A 20,409-nucleotide genomic window follows, 5' to 3' on the forward strand; every position below is an offset into this window, starting at 1 on the left:
TTATGATAGGAGAGTAACATAGTAATATCTTATTGGTAAAAATAAATTTGAGAAAAATATAGATTGAGACACAATATTTTAATGTGAAAAATTCTCAATTGATAAGGGAAAAATTATAAGATAAAATTAAAGAAATATTTTTATTGAGTGGAGAAAAATTACAACTTCTCTTTAAATACCAGAGAATAATTACACTCCCTAGTCTCATAATAGGATAATACACATCTCTATGAATTAGGAAAAATACTTTGAGCAATCTCATGTTTTGTCTCTTGGATGAGATGCTAAAACTGATCAAATGGACGGTTATTTATAATCAGAGATTTGAGTTTAAGCATTGAATTTCATTGTAAAAGTTTCTGCCTTTGAACCAATTTACAAGCCTAGCATATATGGATGTAGATTTTACCAAATGCCTTTTTTGACTTTTATTTTATGTCACAAAAGTACTAACTTTACTATTTTCCGCGGCACAGGAAGCAAAAATAACAGGTGCAGGAAGTAATTGCCGGACTAGAGCCACCTAAACAGGCTGTAACTGCTTGTCGGCCCATTAACGCGTAACATGATTCCTTCGGCCCATGGATTAAATAAGTTGTAGCTTTGTGTTAAAATAAAAATAAAGGCACCACTTCTCCCTTTTTAACTAGCTTTCTTTGCCAGTTTGCCTCCCCACTGGATTTCACTAATTGCATTGAATTTTTTTTATCACACGTACGGAGTTTATTTGGCATTCAGCGAAATTTTAATCCACATATTACAGCTAATCTGGTTGGCTATATTTGTAATGCAGGTTTGCTTAAAAAAAAAAAAGAATAACAATAAGAAAAAAATCATTGATGTAAATTTTAAGAATTATATCGGTTAAGCAGTAAAAAAAAACAATTATATTGGTTATTAACTTATTATAGTTAGATACATATATTTTTTTTTAATCAACCATTGTAACTCCCCAAGTTTTCACTGAAAATAAAAATCATGGTAGGTGAGTTACAGTGGCCACTAACCAAAAATGAATATCAAGTCATAACTTTAAAGCGATTATAATACGTTCCTAAGCAACAATAACGAGTAAACGCAAAAGATTATTCAGAAATACAATTTTGTCGGACAATCACCTGAAAGTGTGTTTTCTGTCAAGGACATTATTTAATACGAAAATCAATTAAAGCTCTAGATCTAGTTTAGATTAAAAAGAAATGATAATAAAATAAAAAATAATAAGAAACATTAAAAAAAAAAAGCACCTCAACAGGGGTAATCTATTTATCTATTTATAAGTTCAATTACTTTATTTAATGACTATTTTTTTTTCTTTTTCCTATATTCTATATTTTATCTCTATACATTTTTTCATTTTGTTTTGAAGATCGATGCAAATTTCATTTCTTTTTCTGGCTATAGAAAACTACATCCTATCATTCTATATAAACAATAAAAAATAAGAAAAATTAGGTATGAATAGAACAAGAGAGTGGGGGATAAAAGAGAAGAGTTTTAGAAATCTATATACAAGTAACAAGTAAATTATTTATAGGTAAAAAGTTCTAAGATTTTATTGGACAGAATAACAATTGCAAAGTTTGAGATCATCCGAAAAGTATTATCAATTTTAAAAGCCTACTTGGATATTCAGCGTTTATCAAAGTTTACATAATAAGAACTTATTTTTTTTTTCAATAAAGAATTGTCATTATTTAATACTAAAATCAATTAAAGCTCTAGATCTAGTTTAGATTGTCCACATAGAACAAATTTAGAAAACAGAAAATAAAAGGAAAAAATATATTTGATTAAAATTTAGAAAATATTTTCTTTGAAAATATTTTTAAAAATACACTTAAAATTGAAAACAACAAATAAATGTTTTCATTAGAAGAACTGAAAACGCGATAACAACATGATAAATATTTGTTTTATAAATCAAAATAAATATATTTTTTAAATCTTAAAAATTTGAAAATAAAAACTATTTTCAGAAAAAAAAAACACTTAACCAAGTGCTACCATAATTTTTCTTTTCCTTCATGCTGTTTTCAATAGGAGAAAATCTTATTATATCTCACTTTAAATGTGAATATTTCTCAACAAGACGTGTTATACTTCTACTCAACTCCAAGCTAGGAAGAATTTAATGCAGCCCAATCCTCTAATTTAGATGCTCAATTTAAGAAAGCTTTAAGCTTTTAACCAGCCATCCTACAAAATGTTTAATTTATATCTTCTTTTTTCCAAAGATAAGCAGGTTAGCTTCACTTTTGATTTAAGTATGATAAAATACCAACATGCATACATAGGATTACAACTGTACTTGCAACTCAAAAAGTAGATATCAGCCGTTGTCAATTTCTAAATTAACCAATATTATAGCACTAAATTTCTTGTGCCATGTTAGCCGTCCACGTTAGTCTAGACAATTCTATGCTGAACAATGAATACGGAAAACATAGAGTAACATGGGAGAGAACATATTGAGAAGTCACCCATAACAAGGTGCCACATGTCCTGTTACAACTTATTTATATTGAGACTCGAGAGAGAGAGACAGGTATTAGTAACTCACCCTTTAACGATTTTTTTTTAACATACTTTTCATTTTCTAGTTAAATTTTTTCAAAAAAAATTATATAATTATAAGAGGAGCTCAAATAAGAAATTATATTCATAAAATTATAAAATTTTGTGATTTTTAATAAATTTTATTCAATAATAATAAGTTTTAAAAAATGTGGCAGAGAATGTGTCACTCATAATTCTATCTTGTTTTTTTTTTTTTTTGAAATTTTTTTCTATTGTTATATAAGCTTCCGGTCACCACCTTCACCAATATGATAACAACCCGTTTCTGTAAGGTTTGGTTTTCTCCACTGAACATTGACTCTAAGTACCTGTGAAAGCTACCACCTTCTATTCTCTTTTATAACCACACTGGATTGCACCAGCAAAACGGCTGGAACTATCTGCATCCATATTATAATTAGTCCCATCATTAAGAGGGGGAAAAATAAAGTTTCCCTATTGTCTTTATTACTTGTTCCTTGTCATCTTGTGAAAGCTTTTAAGCTAAACGTAACATAACATACCCTTGATCATATCTGAAACATTAATGATTATTCTGTTCAGATATTAAAGCTGATTCAGGCTTTGGAAGTTTCAATGGCTGAAACCAATACTAGTAACAAAAGCTCTAGCCAATTGAGGTATGTTTATAGTTTTGCCGATAAGGTGAAAAGTTTTCCTGGTTGGGCAAGGAGGGCAACATGGAAGGTTGGCAAAGAGGATCCAAGAAGGGTGGTTCATGCTTTGAAAGTTGGCATGGCTTTGACACTAGTTTCTTTGCTGTATCTGATGGAGCCATTGTTCAAAGGGATTGGGAAAAATGCTATGTGGGCTGTTATGACTGTGGTTGTGGTTATGGAGTTCACTGTAGGTAAGGCTATCTCTGTGACATGGTTTTGCTTTTAGATCATAGATTCAATAGGTACTGAAGAATCCGTTTTTTTCATCATTTTGGTTTTGCCTCTTATTGCAGGGGCAACATTATCCAAAGGACTAAATAGAGGATTAGGGACTCTTTTAGCAGGATCATTGGCATTTCTTATTGAGTATGTTGCAGATGCCCCAGGTCGGATTTTTCGAGCAGTTTTCATCGGTGTTGCAGTTTTTATGTTAGGTAAGCCTTTACTATCATAGTCATGAAAGAAACTTGCTTTGTAGTTTAAAAAAAAAATTGAAAGGCTTTCGGAGAATTACCAAAATAGAGATAACCTCTTCTGTTATAGTTTTTTTCTGTATTCTGGTGAATTAATTTCCTGTTTCTTATCCATATAGTGCCATGCCACAAAAGTATCTATTTGTTGAAATTTTAAGACAAACCAATTGACATGTAAAACTTGTGTCTATCATACAAAGCACAAACATTTAGAGTCACATGTCAAACCCGTTTCACTTTTGGTTGGCAGGAGCAATGACTACTTATGTGAGGTTCATCCCCTATATCAAGAAGAATTATGACTATGGTGTTCTGATCTTTCTCCTGACCTTTAATTTGATAACTGTATCAAGCTACCGCATTGATAATGTCTGGAACATTGCAAAAGATCGCATGTCCACCATTGCCATAGGTTGTGGCCTATGTCTTGTGATGAGCATATTAGTATTTCCAAATTGGTCAGGAGAAGATCTCCACAACAACACTATATCAAAGCTTGAAGGCTTAGCCAACTCTATACAAGGTAACTAAAGTGAAGTTTTAAAGATAGAATGCTAGATCAGTTTTTGTTAAACAAAGAACTGTTGAAGATTATGTTAAATATGAAATTGTTGCTTTAGCCCTTTGATCTATATACTATCATTGATGGTCTAAAGAATCATGCAGTCTGTGTCAGGGAATATTTTTATGATTCTGCAAAAGAAGCAACTGAAGATGATGATTCATCGGAGGATCCAATTTACGAAGGTTACAAGGCTGTTTTAGACTCCAAAGCAAACGATGAAACACTGGTAACTCAGTGCTACTTTATTGTTTAGTGAAACATGTCAGAAATTAGTGCTTTGTGATACAAGTTGATGTGTATGGAATTGAACAGGCATTACAAGCAAGCTGGGAACCAAGATGCTCAAGATATTGCCACAGAATCCCATGGCATCAATATGCAAGAGTGGGAGCTGCTCTCCGCCAATTCAGTTACACTGTTGTAGCATTACATGGATGTCTACGGTCTGAAATTCAGGTACTAAAATCAAATAGTTTTTGGAAATAAAAATATTAACTTAAAAAAGAGTTTGTATAATGTCAAAATTTACTTAAAAATTAATTTTAATGTGCTTCTTCTTTCTACCCTCAAAAACGTAAATATATCTTAAAAGTATCCTGAACCCTGCTCGAAGCATCAAAACATTTGAGAGGGCTATGAAACTTCTAAGAAATGCTTATAACAGATCTTAATCGAGTGAGTTTCGTGATACAAGCTGGTAGCTGCATTTCTAATTTTGCTGTTGTTATCTTTCACTTAACTCTAAGTAAATTAAATCATACAAATGATGGTTGTGACAATTTTTTTTTTCAAATTAAAACAACTTACTAGTTGATCTAGGCCATTATGCCACCTCATGTTTTCTTTCCCTCAAAAATTGCTTCCACTTGCTTCCGTTATGTCCATCATTGAACTCCAGAACCTGGATTATGATCTGTCATGTTATTGATAGCACATGGATAACAATCACTGGATACCTGGATCTAAATAATATTCAAGACCATTTTGTCTAGCAATCATTATTCTTTTAGCTAGCATCTTTTATAATTATCGGAATAGTAGACTTAATATATTGTTAAAATTCAATTTTTGTCTCCATATTTCTTTTTTGTACAAATTTGGTCCCCTACTATTTTAATTGTGTTTGGATTTATTTATTAACTTAACATTCAATATTTAATGAAAATATGAGTAAGACATTCTACTGCATTGTCACATTAGCAAACGCGACACTCCCTTGCACTGCACTAAAATTGTTTGATATTTCATGAATCACATGACCGTTTCCATTGCTTTGAGAGTCATTTGATATTTCAATCATAGCTCGATCAAGACCTTTGTTGAATAATTAAAAAACAATAATAAGAGGATTAAGCCTATAAATGCAACTTCTAATTTGATGCTTATTATCATGATTTTATTATATATATATATATATATATATATATATATATATATTCCATTGACTTATTTATTTATTAACATTTGATTCTTAAGACACCAAAGTCAATCCGTGCCCTGTACAAAGACTCTTGCATGAGACTTGGAGAGGAAGTGTCAAAAGTATTAAGGGAACTGGCCAACAGCATAAGGAACAATAGTCAATTCTCCACTCAAACACTCTCAAACAATCTAAATGAAGCATTACAAGACCTGGACAATGCCTTAAAATCCCAACCACAACTTGTACTAGGCTCAAGGAATGGTCGAGTTCAAAAGCTTGAAGCTGAGGACACAGCAGCAGCAAGAACCTCATTATCGAGTGTTAAGAATGATTTTTTTTCACCACGAAAGAAGGTTTTAAGGCCGCAACTGAGTAAGAGTGCCATCATTAGCCTTGAATTCTCAGAGGCATTACCCTTTGCTGCTTTCACTTCTTTGCTTTTAGAGATGGTGGCTAAACTGGATCATGTTATGGTTGAAGTTGAAGAGTTGGGTCGGATGGCACACTTTAGAGAGTTCAAAGAAGATGATGAGATTGTAGTGACTTTCGAGAAATCAAAAATGATTATAGCTCAGAATGGCTTGCCTTCTTATGGAGCAGAGTAGTTGGTAGAGTCCATAGGGAGCAATGAGAGATATTAGCAGAGTTACATGAGTACATAGATGCATGCATGCATACATTCGTGTGTGTATGTAAAGGAACTTGCTCGTCTTTTTACATGGAAAAGATGTACGTAAAATGCTTCCACAACAATTATTACCCTCAAGTGCAAAGTGAGCTCCTATGCTTTTGTTAAGATTTCTCACGAGCCTTGTGCATACGGATTACGGAAGAATAACATATATACATCTAGGTATATGATTTTACAATTTTAGCTTAAGGATTTCAGGACTCTTTGGAGAACAAATCTCACCATTAAGTTAAAAATAAATAAAAATATTATGTCAGGGTTAAGAGTAGGAGTCGAAGCAAGTTGGGGTCCACTTTCCTTTTTTTCCTGATTTCTTTATTTTATTTTCTATTTTTTTAATATAATTACTCAATCCAATCTATTTAATATTGGATGGGTTGAGTTGGATTATGTTGTTAACAGGAAAATAAATAAATAAAAAATGAATCAATCAACCCAAGATAATTATGTTTAATTGAGAGTTGAAATATAAATTAGATTAAACTCAACTCAATAGACACCACTTACATTTCTAGTTATGCGCTGAAAGGAGTAAGACAAATGTTTTTTATATAATTAAAAATTGAGTGCTTTTTGATATAATTTATTGAGCGTTTTTTGAAATTTGGTTTCTGTGCACTTAATTACAAATTTACTACCTTACTCTTAAACAAGGTCTGCACCTAAATTTTAATATAAGTTCATTCAATAATATTTTTTTATATGAGTGAAAGGAAGAGAAAATAAAAAAAAATGAGATAGAAAAAAAGAAAAAAAAAGAAAGATAGAAAGAGAAAGGGATGTAAAATGAATGTAAAAGAAAGAGGAGATGAAAAAAATAAAAAATCAAAATCAAAGCTCATTAACTTTCTCTTTCACTCGGATTTTACAAAGATTTTATGGCATCAAAACTCGAATGTAAGGAAAGGCCTAAAACGTGAATAAAAATACAAGTAAAAGAAGGGTGTTGCTAGGTACACCCAACACTATTACCGATGCACCTAATTTATTTAAAAAATGACAAAAATGTCCCTCGTTGTTTTTCTTTTAAATGGCACTAGTATTGCTAGTGGTTTTTTGTGTTTAATGCTTGTTTTTATCATTGTGGTCCGGTTTCTTCCATTGGTGGTCGTTTTGCATTGTTGAGAGAGGTAGCAGTTCAATGGAAGTGAAAGTGTTACCGGTGTTGGTTTTATTTCAGTAAAGGTACACATTTTTTGACTTTTCTGGATAACTGGTGTTCTAGTAGATCTGAATTTTTTTACATACGAATGAAGTAAATCCATAAGTTGCATACGAATGAAGTACATTCGTATGTACGAAGTACAACCTACGGATGAACTACATCTATAAATTGTATACGGATGAAGTACATCCATAAGTACGAAGTACAACATACGAATGTAGTTCATCTGTATGACTCATACGGATGAAGTTACACTTACGGTTGAACTTCATCTGTATGAACGTTACAAATTCATTAACACATATGGATGAAGTACATCTGTATGTGTAAAACTACATCTTATTCCTATTTTCCCTACTACGGATGAACTACATCCATTTCTATAACCTACATCCTCTAACCTACAACAATAACCAGGCCAAAAACATGAAATCAAACGCCATTAACAGGGAGGAAAATGATACTTACCTCGAGGCGGAAAAGCACAAAAATGTAGCTCGAAAACGGCACCAACAGATGGAGAAGAAGATGCACGGAGGAGAGCCACAAACAAGCAGAAAACCAGGATAGTAGAGAAGAAGAAGAAGAGTAAGGATGCTGGGTGCGCGTTTTTTCATTTAAATTTAAGCCAAAGGCATTTTTGCCCAACTAAAAAGGAAGCCCATAAGGCGGCCAAGAGTTGAAAGTGTTGAAGAACAAGTCTCATGTTGGCGGGTTAAAAACAAATATAGGAGGAGTTTATATGAGGACCATGAATCAAAATGTCATAATATGCTATAAATTTAATTAAATTTCATATATTATATTTTTTTATTATTATATAATTTTGGATTGTCATGCATTATAAGATTATTAACTTATTATAAGATTATTAACTTTTATAATAATTAATTAAAAAATTATATTTAAAATCATTTTTAGTTGATTCACAATCTTTATAATGAGAAGTGAAATTTAAACTCAAATCCTAATTTATGGTACACAATTAATTTGTTCAAAAGACCAAGGGTTGTGTTATTTTAGTGAATCTCATTTTTTTGTTAGAATTTAACAATCAATGAATTAAAATTTATTTAAGGATGATCTCTTTCAACATAAGTTTAAAAATCTATTTGAATAAATAACTTAGTCAACATCTTATTAAATTTTTATGCGTATTTTGAGTATTAAGAAGATATAATAATATTTTTAAAGTTATAAAGTTACAATATCATATTTACTTATTATTATTTTATCTATTATTTAATTATATATATATATATATATATATTGTTATTCTTCTAAAAAAAATTATTTATATTATTGGTTAATGTTTGTTCAACCTCGAACCTTAACCCTGTGTCTTAATTAATTTAACGAGTGGTTTGATAAAAAAAAAAAATATTCCAGCTTTTTAGAACTTTAAGATAATATTTTCTATTTTTATTTTCCGATTTTAAAAAATGTTTATTTTGATTTGATATCTTCTATTTTTAAAATATAAAAAAAAAATGAAAATTTGATTAGGGGAACGCGGTCTAAGAACGATTGGTCTGTGCAACAGGAGAAGGAGATTTTTACTGAACGTGATCCAAAACGAGGATTGAAGATGGTCTAAGAGAGGTTGTTGAGGGGGTGCTAACAAGTTTTTACCGTGACGCTGCTTTTCAATTGAAAACAACAAATTATTGTTTTCTGTTTTCAACCTATTTTCTCTCCAAATGTTTTCAAAAATTAAAACAAACATATTTTCAACTACAATTTCCTGTATTTCTTGTGTTAGTGAAAATAAAAACAAAAAAACAGATAAGCCAAGCTAATTCAAACTTGTAGAAAAACTTATTTTATTATTTCTTGTTATATTTATTTATGGAGAAACTTATTCAGCCTGTATGATATCTACAAGCTTCTGGTCAGCACCTTCACCAATAAGATAACAAGACAAGCAGTTTCTGTGAGGTTGGTTTTCTCCACTGAACATTGACTCTGTCTCTTTCTCTTTTATAATCACACTGGATTGCACCATCCAAACGGCTGGAACTATCTGCATCCATATTAATTAAGAGGAAAAAATAAATAAATAAAGTTTTCCTACCGTCTTTATTACTTGTTCCCTGTCACTTTGTGAAAGCTTTTAAGCTAAAAACACAACATACTCTCGATCATATCTGAAACATTAATACTAATTAATATTACACGTGTATAGTTAATTGGTGACTTTTTTTTTTGTTTTTTTGACAGAAATTCGTGACAGTTAGTTAGTTATAAGAGCATCTTTAGTTTTTTTTGGGAATTCTCTTGGGATATAAATAGAAATTCCCTGCATCATCTCATCGTAACATCAACATTTCAGTTTTTCCCTAGTTTTAGATTTATTCGGATGGTATCCTTGTTCTTGATCTTAAATCTTCAATCGTCTTTCTTTGACGTTTGATCTTGATCTCCAATCTCATATCACTAGTCGATCGCTGGGATAGGCTACGATATCATCTTAGCATTTGGGTTTGAGCCTCACTCAATCTTACGAAACCGGTCATATCACTAGTTCACGTGGGATTTCCAACAATTGTTATACTCAGTAATTGAAACTGGTTCAGGATTTGAAAGTTTTAATGGCTGAAACCAATACAAGCTCTACGAAAATGAGATATATTTATAGCTATGCTGATAAGTTGAAGAGATTTCCTGGTTTGGCAAGGAAGGCAATATGGAAGGTTGGCAAAGAGGATCCAAGAAGGGTGGTTCATTCTATGAAAGTCGGTGTGGCTTTGGTACTAGTTTCTTTGTTATTTTTGTTGGAGCCATTGTTCAAAGGGATAGGGAAAAATGCTTTGTGGGCTGTCATGACTGTGGTTGTGGTGATGGAGTTCACTGTAGGTGAGGCTATCTCATTGGCATTGTTTTTGTTTTTGGATCATAGCCTCGTAAGTCAATAGGTATTGATGGATCCATTCCTTTTTTCCTTTTGGTTTTCCTCTGATTGCAGGGGCAACATTATGCAAAGGACTAAATAGAGGAATAGGGACTCTCTCAGCAGGATCATTGGCATTTCTTATTAAGTATTTTGCAGATGCCCCTGGTCGGATTTTTCAAGCAGTATACATTGGTATTGCAGTTTTTATGATAGGTAAGCATATACTATTAGTCTATTGTTATCATGAAAGAAATTTTCTTTGTACTTCAAAAATAATATGAAAAGGCTTTTGGAGAATTACCAAAATAGAGATAAACTTTTCTATAGTTTTTTTCTGAATCTGTGGTTAATTATTTATGCTGTTTCTTTGTCCTGCCTCATATATCCATATAGTGCATGCCAAAAAAGTATCTAATTGTTGAAATTTTAAGAGAAAATCAATTGATATGTAAAACATGAGACATCAAACCTTTAGAGTCACATGCCAAAACCATCGAACTTACCATTTAAGTGGGAATGTGTTAATCCTTGTCCCATGTTTGTAATTTTTATTATCCTCAAAAGCAAAGAACTTGTAATCAAATTTTCTGTCCTGTGACTGGTGTTACCAAATGTTTTCCTGAGCCATAGTTTCACTTTTGGTGGGCAGGAGCACTAACTACTTATGTGAGGTTCATTCCCAATATCAAGAAGAATTATGACTATGGTGTTCTGATCTTTCTTCTAACCTTTAATTTGATAACTGTATCAAGCTACCGTGTTGATTATATCTGGGACTTTGCAAGAGATCGGATATACACCATTGCCATAGGATGTGGCCTATGTCTTGTGATGACCATATTAGTATTTCCAAACTGGTCAGGGGAAGACCTCCACAAGAACACCATATCAAAGCTTGAAGGCTTAGCCAACTCTATACAAGGTAATTAAAGTGCAAAACAAAGAACCGTTGAAGATTATTTGTTAAATATGAAAATGTTGCTTTAGCCCTTTGATTTATATACTATCGTTGATGGTCTAAAGAATCATGCAGTCTGTGTCAGGGAATATTTTTATGAGTCTGCAAAAGAAGAAACTGAAGATGATGATTCATCGGAGGATCCAATTTACGAAGGTTACAAGGCTGTTTTAGATTCCAAAGCAAAAGATGAAACACTGGTAACTCGGGGCCCCTTTCTTGTTCTGCGAAACATGTCAAAAACTAGTACTTTGTGATGGAAGTTCATATGTGGAATTGTTGTGTGGAAAACAGGCATCACAAGCAAGCTGGGAACCAAGATTCTCAAGATATTGCCACAAATTTCCGTGGCATCAATATACAAGAGTGGGAGCTGCTCTTCGCCAATTCGGTTACACTGTTGTAGCACTACATGGATGTCTACAGTCTGAAATTCAGGTACTAAATCAAATAGTTTAGAAAACAAAATAACTTAGAAATGAGTTTGTATAATGCCAAAATTAACTTAAATGTGCTTCTGCTTTCTATTGACTTAACTTTCAACCCAAAAGAGAAATGTAAATCAAAAGATTATCATTCCCTAAAAAACGTAAATACATCTTAAAATTATGCAGAACACACTGTCTGAAACATCATAACATTTGAGAGGGCTATGAAACTTCTATGAAATGCTTATATCAGATCTTAATCCAGTGACTTTCATGATGCAAGCTGGTAGCTGCATTTCTAAACTCTCTATTGTTATCTTTCATTTAACTCTAAGTGAATTAAAGCATAATTCATACAGATGATGCTTGTGACAATTCTATTCAAATAAAAAGAACTTACTAGTTGATCTAGGTCATTATGCCAGTTCATGTTTTCTTTCCCTCAAAAATTGCTTCTATTATGTCCATCATTGAACTCCTGGACCTGAATTATCTGTCAACAGCACATAGATAAGAATCACTAGAAATATCATTTTGTATAGCAATCATTATTCTTTTAGTAGCATCTCTATAATTATCGGAATAGTAGACTTAATTTTATTTTTATTTCCTTGTTATTGTTGAAGTTCAATTTTGGTCTGCAAAGTTTTGGGGGGTGAATTTGGTCCCCTAACTATTTTAATTGTGTAATTTTGCTTTATTTATTAACTTGACATTCAATATTTAATGAGAATGATGACATGATACTCTACTACTAGTACATCTATGCTGACATGACACTCTCTTGGTTTGTAAGATGTCAAGTTAACAAATGGATCAAAACTACATAATTAAAATAGTTGGGAACTAAAATCCGGCAAAAAAAAAATATGGGGCCAAAATCAAATTTCAATAATAATAGGATGACTAAAAGTACATTTAAGACTACAAAATGCAACTTCTTATTTGATGCTCGTTATCATGATTTTATAATATATTCCATCGACTTATTTATTTATTAACATTTGATTGATTCTTAAGACACCAAAGTCAATTAGTACCCTGTACAAAGATTCTTGCATGAGACTTGGAGAGGAAGTGTCAAATGTATTAAGGGAACTGGCCAACAGCATAAGGAACAATCGTCAATTCTCCCCTCAAACACTCTCAAACAATCTCAATGAAGCATTACAAGACCTGGACAATGCCTTGAAATCCCAACCACAACTTGTACTTGGCTTGAGGAATGGTCGAACTCGAACCCTTAAAACCGCAGTTCAAGCAATTCCACTTCCACATCCTGACCAAAAGCTTGAAGAGGACACCAAATTCTCATTTACAAGTCTCGGGAACTGTTCTTCTACCCCGCGTTTAAGGCAATCCGTGGAGCACTCTCGTGAACTGAAAAGGAAGGTTTTAAGGCCACAAATGAGTATGACTGCGAGTGCAATCATTAGCCTTGAGTTCTCAGAAGCATTACCCTTTGCTGCTTTCACTTCTTTGCTTGTAGAGATGGTGGCTAAACTGGATCATGTTATGGTTGAAGTTTATGAGTTGGGCCTAGTAGCACACTTTAAAGAGTTCCAAGGTGATGAGATTGTTGTCACTTGCGAAAAACCAAACATGAATAGAGCTCAGAATGACTTGCCTTCTCATGGAGCAGAGTAGTTAGTAATAGTACTAGTATAGAATCCAAAGGAAGTACTGGAGCATATTCTTCCTTGCAGTTGGTGTTTATTATCCCATGATCACAGTTACATGCCTACATTCATGTATGCATGCATACATTCCTGTGTGTATGTAAAAGAACCTTTCTCGTCTTCTTACATGGAGAAGAGTGCACGCAAAATGCTTCCACAACAATTACCTTGAATTGCAAAGTCAGTTCCTTGGTTTATTATAGCTAGCTTAATTGCTTTGATTTAGCTTATGGATTTTTTAGGATTGTTTGGAGAACAAATCTCACCATTGTAAGTTGAAAATAAATTAAAGATCATATATATAAAGGTTATGAGTTCAAAGTGGTAAGACAAACACGCCACTTGTTGAATAAAAAATTCACTGCCTCACTTCAACTCACTCTTAAACATGGTCTGCAACTAAGATTAAATTTTAATATAAACTCATTTAATAATGTTTTTTTAGATGGGTACAAGGAAGAGAAAATAGATAAAGGTGATAAATGATGTGGACTTTACATAAAATTCTTATATGTATCAAAACTGTGTGTAAGGGAAGACGTAAAACGTAAATAAAATAATTGAAAGACCCAACAAAAAGGAAGGCCGAAAGGAATTCTTTCTATTTTATTTTGTTATTTCAGATAAAAGAAAATAGAGATGTTATACACATAACAATTTTTTGTGTCTATTACGTGTCAAATCATTTATTACTTTTTAAATCTATGTCTCTATTTTCTCTTTCTCTCTTGAAGTTATATAAATTATTATACAGTTTGTTATACAAGCATCATTTTTTCCAAAAATAAAATAAAAATAATGTCTATATATAATAGAATGAAATTCATCATATACATTTGTTATAAATACAATTGATTAAAATATAAAGTTAATTTAACAAAAATATAAACATGATAAAGTAATATATAAACTAAAAGATTGACATGACAGCTTAATAATCGCGCTTATAAATTATTAAAAGATGGTTAAACATGATACCACGTTGTTTATTAATCAAACAACCTCTCAAAATGAGAGTTACAAACACAACCAAAATGAATTGAAAGATCAAACAGTAAGGTTGTACTAAATTATTCATGAGCAAGTATAACCACTTGTTTGCCAGCACTGCGGCCTTGGAACATTGCTTCTAGTGCAGCTGGACCGTTCTCAAGACCCTCAGCTATGCCTTCAACATATGTTATCTTCCCTTCCCTAATGTAAGGCAAAACAGTATCCAAGAATTTAGGATAGAGGTGATAGTAATCATAAACTGTGAAGGCTTCTACTTTGATCTGCTTGTATATGATATTCACTAAGTTCTTGAGGCTCATCAAGATCATACTGTGAGATCATTCCGGCCACTGCAATTCGTCCACGCCTTCTCATGTTAAGAAGGGCTGCCTCAAGCATGTCTCCCCCAACATTGTCAAAGTATATGTCAATGCCTTCAGGAAAGTACCTATCACCATTTAAACCAACAGCATTTAATATGTTTAGCATTCTGGCTCACTAATAAAACAATTCCAAATTTAATTAGTTGAGAAAATTGATTTCCTTATCTTGTGAAATATCAATTACAACAGTTTATTAGGATAATTAAATTTAATATTTGTCTCTAAGGATATGTTAAGTGCCAATTAAGGCAATTATTATGTACTCACCTCTTCAAAGTTGCATCCAGGTCTTGTTCCTCCTTGTTATTAAAAGCCCCATCAAACCCGAACTTATTCTTCAAAATTTCAACCTTATTTAAACCAAAAACAGAACAGTTAACTGAGGTTGTTGTTGTTCAAACTAGATAGAGGCAAATTGCTCTAGGTTGCATGCAATATCTCTACCTTATCTTTACTTCCAGCACTTCCAACAACATAGCAGCCCATCAATTTTGCTAGTTGCCCAACAAGTTGGCCAACTGCACCAAATGCTGAAGATATAAACACATAATCTCCTTTCTTAGGGACCCCAACTTCATAGAAACCTGCATAAGCAGTCATACCAGGCATACCTACAAGTAAAAGAATTGTCATTTGCATAAGCTAAGCTATCCAGTTATGAATATGAAAGCATAATGGTGTCAAGTCATTTACCAAGAAGTCCAGTATAATAGGAAAGAGGAACATCTGTATGGTCAATTTTGAAGAGGCTATCGGTCTTGATGATACTGTACTCTTCCCATTTCGTAACTCTCCACACTTAGTCATCTTTTTTGAAGTCTGGGTGTTTAGAATCCAACACTTTACATACTCCATACCCAATTATTGGCTGAGAGAAATATTTCATCACCACAATATGAGATCAAAACTTAAAAATAGGTCACACACATTTCTTCTACTTAATTTATAATTCCATATATACTTGATCACTTAGAAGAAGAACAGAGCATTACTTTTACATTCCAATTCAGTAATTTATTATTGCATCATTATGGTGTCTAAATGTGATATAATGCATAAATAAAAATCAAATTAAAATTATTTGAGTGAGTTTAAAGAGTTAAGAATGTCGAGTTTGATACTTGACAAAAATAATTTTGTTAGACTTTAGTTACCTCTTGATCGAACTTCGAATTAGTCAGAGTCTCTTTTTCCATATAAAGGAGGATTAGCAAAAAAAGAGTTAAGAATGTGGTTAATAAGATTAAAATGAGTTATCTCAAATGAACTTGAAAATTGAATTTTATGGGTCGGTCATATTATCATGCGTTCGTGTTTACTTCAATAATAATCAATTTATTGAATTCAAAAGGCTTAATTATAAATTATACCACTCAATTTTTATTATTTTATAAATTTTACTACCTAAGTTTTATTATGGAAAATTTTACCACTCATATTTTCAATTTTTATGCATTTTAACATCATACACAAAAATACAAATTATTTTAACTTTTAACATCAGTTGTAATTATAACCGATGTAAAAAAATAATATTTTACATTGATTATAACTACAACTGATTGATGATAAAATATACAAACATAAAAATTTGGATGGTAAAATTTACAAAATTTTAAAAGTTTGATGGTAAAATTCATGAGAAAAAAAACTTGAGTGGTAAAATTCACAAAATCATGAAAATTGAGTGGTAAAATGCACAAAAATAAAACTTAGGTGTTAAAATTTATAAAATAATAAAATTTTAATGATAAAATTTACAAATATGCCCATTCAAAAAACAATACTTTTCAAATCAGCTAGCAAATTAAACAAACTCGTGTACACTTTCAATTAGAGAAGAGTAGATCTTTTCTTTTGTAGAGTTTATTTTTAGTGAATATAAAAAATAACCATTATAAGAAGAATTATGGGGGGCAAGAGTAAAACTAAGACATCAATTAGTTACGTCTTTTGTTAGGAATTGGGACTTCTGATTAGTGGGATAGAGTGATATCCACATTTTATTCAAACCAATGCCAGATTAAAATGAATTTTATATTTGAAAAGGTTTATGATCAAATGAACTGAATTACAAATAAGCATAACAACAAAAATCAAACAGGTGAATACCCATTTGACCCGCCCGACTTTGAAGGAGAAATCCCACTTTGACCGAAATCAGGATCAGAGTCGATATTGGATGTCATTCTCGTCTCGCTCCCATACCCATCCGGATGTGTATATATTTATAATTATTAATAATATAATTATATGCTTGTATGTAATTTTATAATTATACATAATTTGTAACTATTTTCTAATTTTTTTTATAATTAGTTAAAATATAATTATTGACTTAATCTATCATTTATTTAAAGTATATCTAACAAACTAAATTTTTTAAAAAAAATACTGTAGATAAATTTTCCATGAATTTCCTTGAACCTGATAAAATCTAATGAGATACGGTTAAGTTTCATTTTTTCACACCTGCCTTTTATAAACCTGAATCCGTACTGTACTGCCATTTGCAGGGAGGAAGATAGTCAAATCCGCCCGCCTTGTCATCCCTAATTATGAATTAATTGACACCAAATTAAATATAGTAACACAGTATTCCAGTTCATTCTATGACATTTTCACAGATAAAGCTATTTGGCATTGAAGCAAGGTTCATGGATATTAGATTAAGGACGAAAAACTAAAGACCAAATGAACCACCAGGCATCTGAACAAGGGCAGGAAAAATTTCATTGTTCCTTTGCTTTCTTACGTGCCAGAAAGCGCTCTTTTGCTGCAGCCACAGCATCTTGACTTCTTTTGTGATGATCGGGCTTTGGTTGAGAATCTGATGGCAGTTCAGCTGAACCCTTTTCTTCCATAGAAGCCTCAGGATTTGGCTTCGTTTCCAAGGGATTGAAACTTCTATCAGAAGGATTAGAAGCTTCACCCTGATCCTCCTCAAGCTTTACTCTTGGGGACCCCGCTGGTGAACTTGAGTTGCCCAATGAATGTTGCACTTCCTCTGACACATTACAATTTTCGTGCTCATTTGATGCAAGGCTCACTCCCTCATGGGTCTCTGGAACTCTATGCTCAGCCTGATTTTCACGTTTCCTTGCTTCAGCATCTTTCGCGCCATAAGCAACATTTTTATCTAGGTTAGCATAAAAATCAAGCAAAAAGTCCTTCTTCTTGGTAACCTATGCAAATATTAAATACAAAATATGTCAATAATTTAAAATAGAGGGATAGGAATTACACCATAAACAAGCAGGTCAGGTTAATTAAAAAAATTTAAAATATACACTAAAATGAAGAAGAAAGGAAAACTTTTAAAATCCATTACTAATCTAGGTTGACAACCAGAAGAGATATGAAAACATGATAAAAATAATAAAGAACAGAAGCATACATCATCTCTTTCCTCTTGGAGTTCACGCAGTCGTTCTAGCTCCATTTGTCTCTCTCGTTCAGCAAGCTTCTTTCTATATGCTTCAGTAATAAATTTGTCTTTGTCAGCATACAGATGGTCATCTTTGCTTCTCTCTTTGGCAATCTTTTTCTCATAAACAATCTCACGATACTGCTCTCGCTCTTTTGCTTTTTTAATCAGATTTTGGATGTATTTTGGCTGCATTGCAATGATTAAAGGTTGATGATGAGTACCAATGTCATTTATAAAATAACCCAAAATGAGCCAATTTCAACACTATCTCTCACAAAAGTAAAACAAGAAAATAAATTTAAACAAAATATTAAAAAGGAATTCGCACATAGCCTATTTGAAAGCCACTATCAACATTTTCGCTATTCTAGCAATGTGTTGATAATGGAGCTTCCACACCTTGAGAGAAGTTGTGTCTATACATGTCAAACACCAATACCCAGATTGACACTAACACCTTTATACAGTAATCTTAAAATCTCACAATCTCATAACACATCATGAATATTTTAATTATGATTCCATATGCTCTACTTGATGATCTACCAATCTATCATCTGTATATATGCCTCCTTATATCTAGGTTTTTTCGGTGTCATTGTGACATCTGCCATGTCCTTTGTCATATGTCACTACCCTATCAAAACAACAAAAGGGTACTTGCAAATTTTTGTAACATAAAACACATAGATTACTCATGATATATCGAAGACAACCCAACAGAAAGTTATCTGATAACAAAATGTATAAGGATTTCATCGCTATCTTAGCACAAACCAACTATTTTAAATTTTAAATAAATAAAAGGAATTTTTTATCCAAAAAAACAAAAGAAAAGAAAGGTACGACAGTGTATCTATATGTTGCTAATCCCAGAGTCATCATAATTATGATGTAAGTTGGCAGAGATTCTCAGTTTCTCATTATATTTATATGATTCAATACAGTTGTAAAAACAACACAATGGTTGTTTGATTGTAATTAAGAAAAGATTATTAGAACTGCAACCATACCTTTCTCTCTTCACGATCTTGTACCAATGGACGAGCAACTTTCTCTTTCATTTGGTCATAGACTCCATCATAATCAAATACAGATGGATCTTCCTCCAGGGCTTTCTTTTGCTGCTCCTCAACCTTAAAAAAGGAAAAACCAAATGGAAAGTGAGATTATAACATAAACAAACAAATACAACAGTCACAATAATAAACACCGGTTTAAAAGTATCAAAACACCAAGGAAATTACTACAGCAAGATCAACATACTTCCTTGAGACGTTTATTCTTGCTAGCCTGGAGAGCAATTTCTCTCTCAACATCATTCTCATCATCTTCATTAAAGCCAAAAGGGTTGGCGAGGGAAGGCCTTGGCGGCTGCTTCTTTGGCTTAGGCGGCCTAAGGTTCAAGCCATACTTGCTCATTTTTCACCCAGATTCTTCACTGCAGTTTGACACAAAGTGAAGCATTACTTGTGTGTATCATTCGAATTTAATTTTAAATCAATGCAGAAAACTGTAATCACCTACAAAGGACTTCACTAACTGGCAAGCTCATCTTAGGAAAATCAAATTGCAACTAACTAGAGAGTTTTTTCTACATGTATTTGATTTAATCATGGTTACTATTAGACTTTATACATGTATGGCGCGGAATTGTGGCCTTCCGGCATTGATAACACTGAGTGTAAACAACAATTATAATCACGATGACCAATAATGCCCAGTGTAAACAACAATTATAATCACTGAGATAAAACTGTAATCACCTACAAAGGACTTCACTAACTGGCAAGCTCATCTTAGGAAAATCAAATTGCAACTAACTTGAGAGTTTTTTCTACATGTATTTGATTTAATCATGGTTACTATTAGGTTTTCCAGGTAAGTCTGAAGTTGCAATTATGCCCCCTTAAAATTTAGACAAAACAAGATTACGAATCTTCAAAGGGTAACATTACCTGCCCGTGAATCAATTCACCGGCGACGATGACGCGGAGGTCACGGAAGGGGTTGCGTCTCCCACGTTCTCCACTCTAGTAGAAAGGGGAAAATGTAATATTTTTTGTTTTTTTATTGTGGTTATATAAAA

At 32.3% G+C, this 20,409-nt stretch overlaps 3 protein-coding genes and 1 pseudogene across 4 annotated transcripts; 2 read left to right on the forward strand and 2 right to left on the reverse strand.

The window, feature by feature from the left end:
- Nucleotides 1-2,823: 2,823 nt before the first annotated feature.
- LOC114371191 (aluminum-activated malate transporter 12-like) lies at nt 2,824-6,574 on the forward strand. Its single transcript, XM_028328629.1, has 6 exons — nt 2,824-3,430; nt 3,533-3,673; nt 3,963-4,235; nt 4,379-4,503; nt 4,590-4,733; nt 5,754-6,574. Exons 1-6 carry the CDS (start codon nt 3,157-3,159, stop codon nt 6,303-6,305), a joined length of 1,509 nt encoding a protein of 502 aa, XP_028184430.1. The 5' UTR covers nt 2,824-3,156; the 3' UTR covers nt 6,306-6,574.
- A 2,586-nt stretch (nt 6,575-9,160) lies between these two features.
- Nucleotides 9,161-13,720, forward strand: LOC114371190 (aluminum-activated malate transporter 14-like). Of its 2 annotated transcripts, none has more exons than XM_028328628.1 (7): nt 9,161-9,494; nt 10,133-10,412; nt 10,522-10,662; nt 11,099-11,371; nt 11,483-11,607; nt 11,702-11,845; nt 12,856-13,720. In XM_028328628.1, the coding sequence occupies exons 2-7, from the start codon at nt 10,148-10,150 to the stop codon at nt 13,480-13,482; spliced, it is 1,575 nt and encodes a 524-aa protein (XP_028184429.1). In that variant the 5' UTR covers nt 9,161-9,494; nt 10,133-10,147; the 3' UTR covers nt 13,483-13,720. The 2 variants fall into 2 exon arrangements, with proteins under 2 accessions (XP_028184429.1, XP_028184428.1); XM_028328627.1 differs by having other exon boundaries at nt 9,162-9,494; nt 9,997-10,412.
- Nucleotides 13,721-14,438: 718 nt separating this feature from the next.
- LOC114371193 lies at nt 14,439-15,801 on the reverse strand (annotated as a pseudogene).
- A 1,614-nt stretch (nt 15,802-17,415) lies between these two features.
- On the reverse strand, nt 17,416-20,409 carry LOC114371192 (nuclear speckle splicing regulatory protein 1-like). Its single transcript, XM_028328630.1, has 5 exons — nt 20,279-20,409; nt 19,587-19,761; nt 19,334-19,456; nt 18,288-18,506; nt 17,416-18,075 (listed from the first exon to the last, which is right to left on the reverse strand). Exons 2-5 carry the CDS (start codon nt 19,740-19,742, stop codon nt 17,623-17,625), a joined length of 951 nt encoding a protein of 316 aa, XP_028184431.1. The 5' UTR covers nt 19,743-19,761; nt 20,279-20,409; the 3' UTR covers nt 17,416-17,622.

The sequence above is a fragment of the Glycine soja genome, chromosome 10, assembly GCF_004193775.1.
Source record: "Glycine soja cultivar W05 chromosome 10, ASM419377v2, whole genome shotgun sequence".
Lineage (NCBI taxonomy): Eukaryota > Viridiplantae > Streptophyta > Magnoliopsida > Fabales > Fabaceae > Glycine > Glycine soja.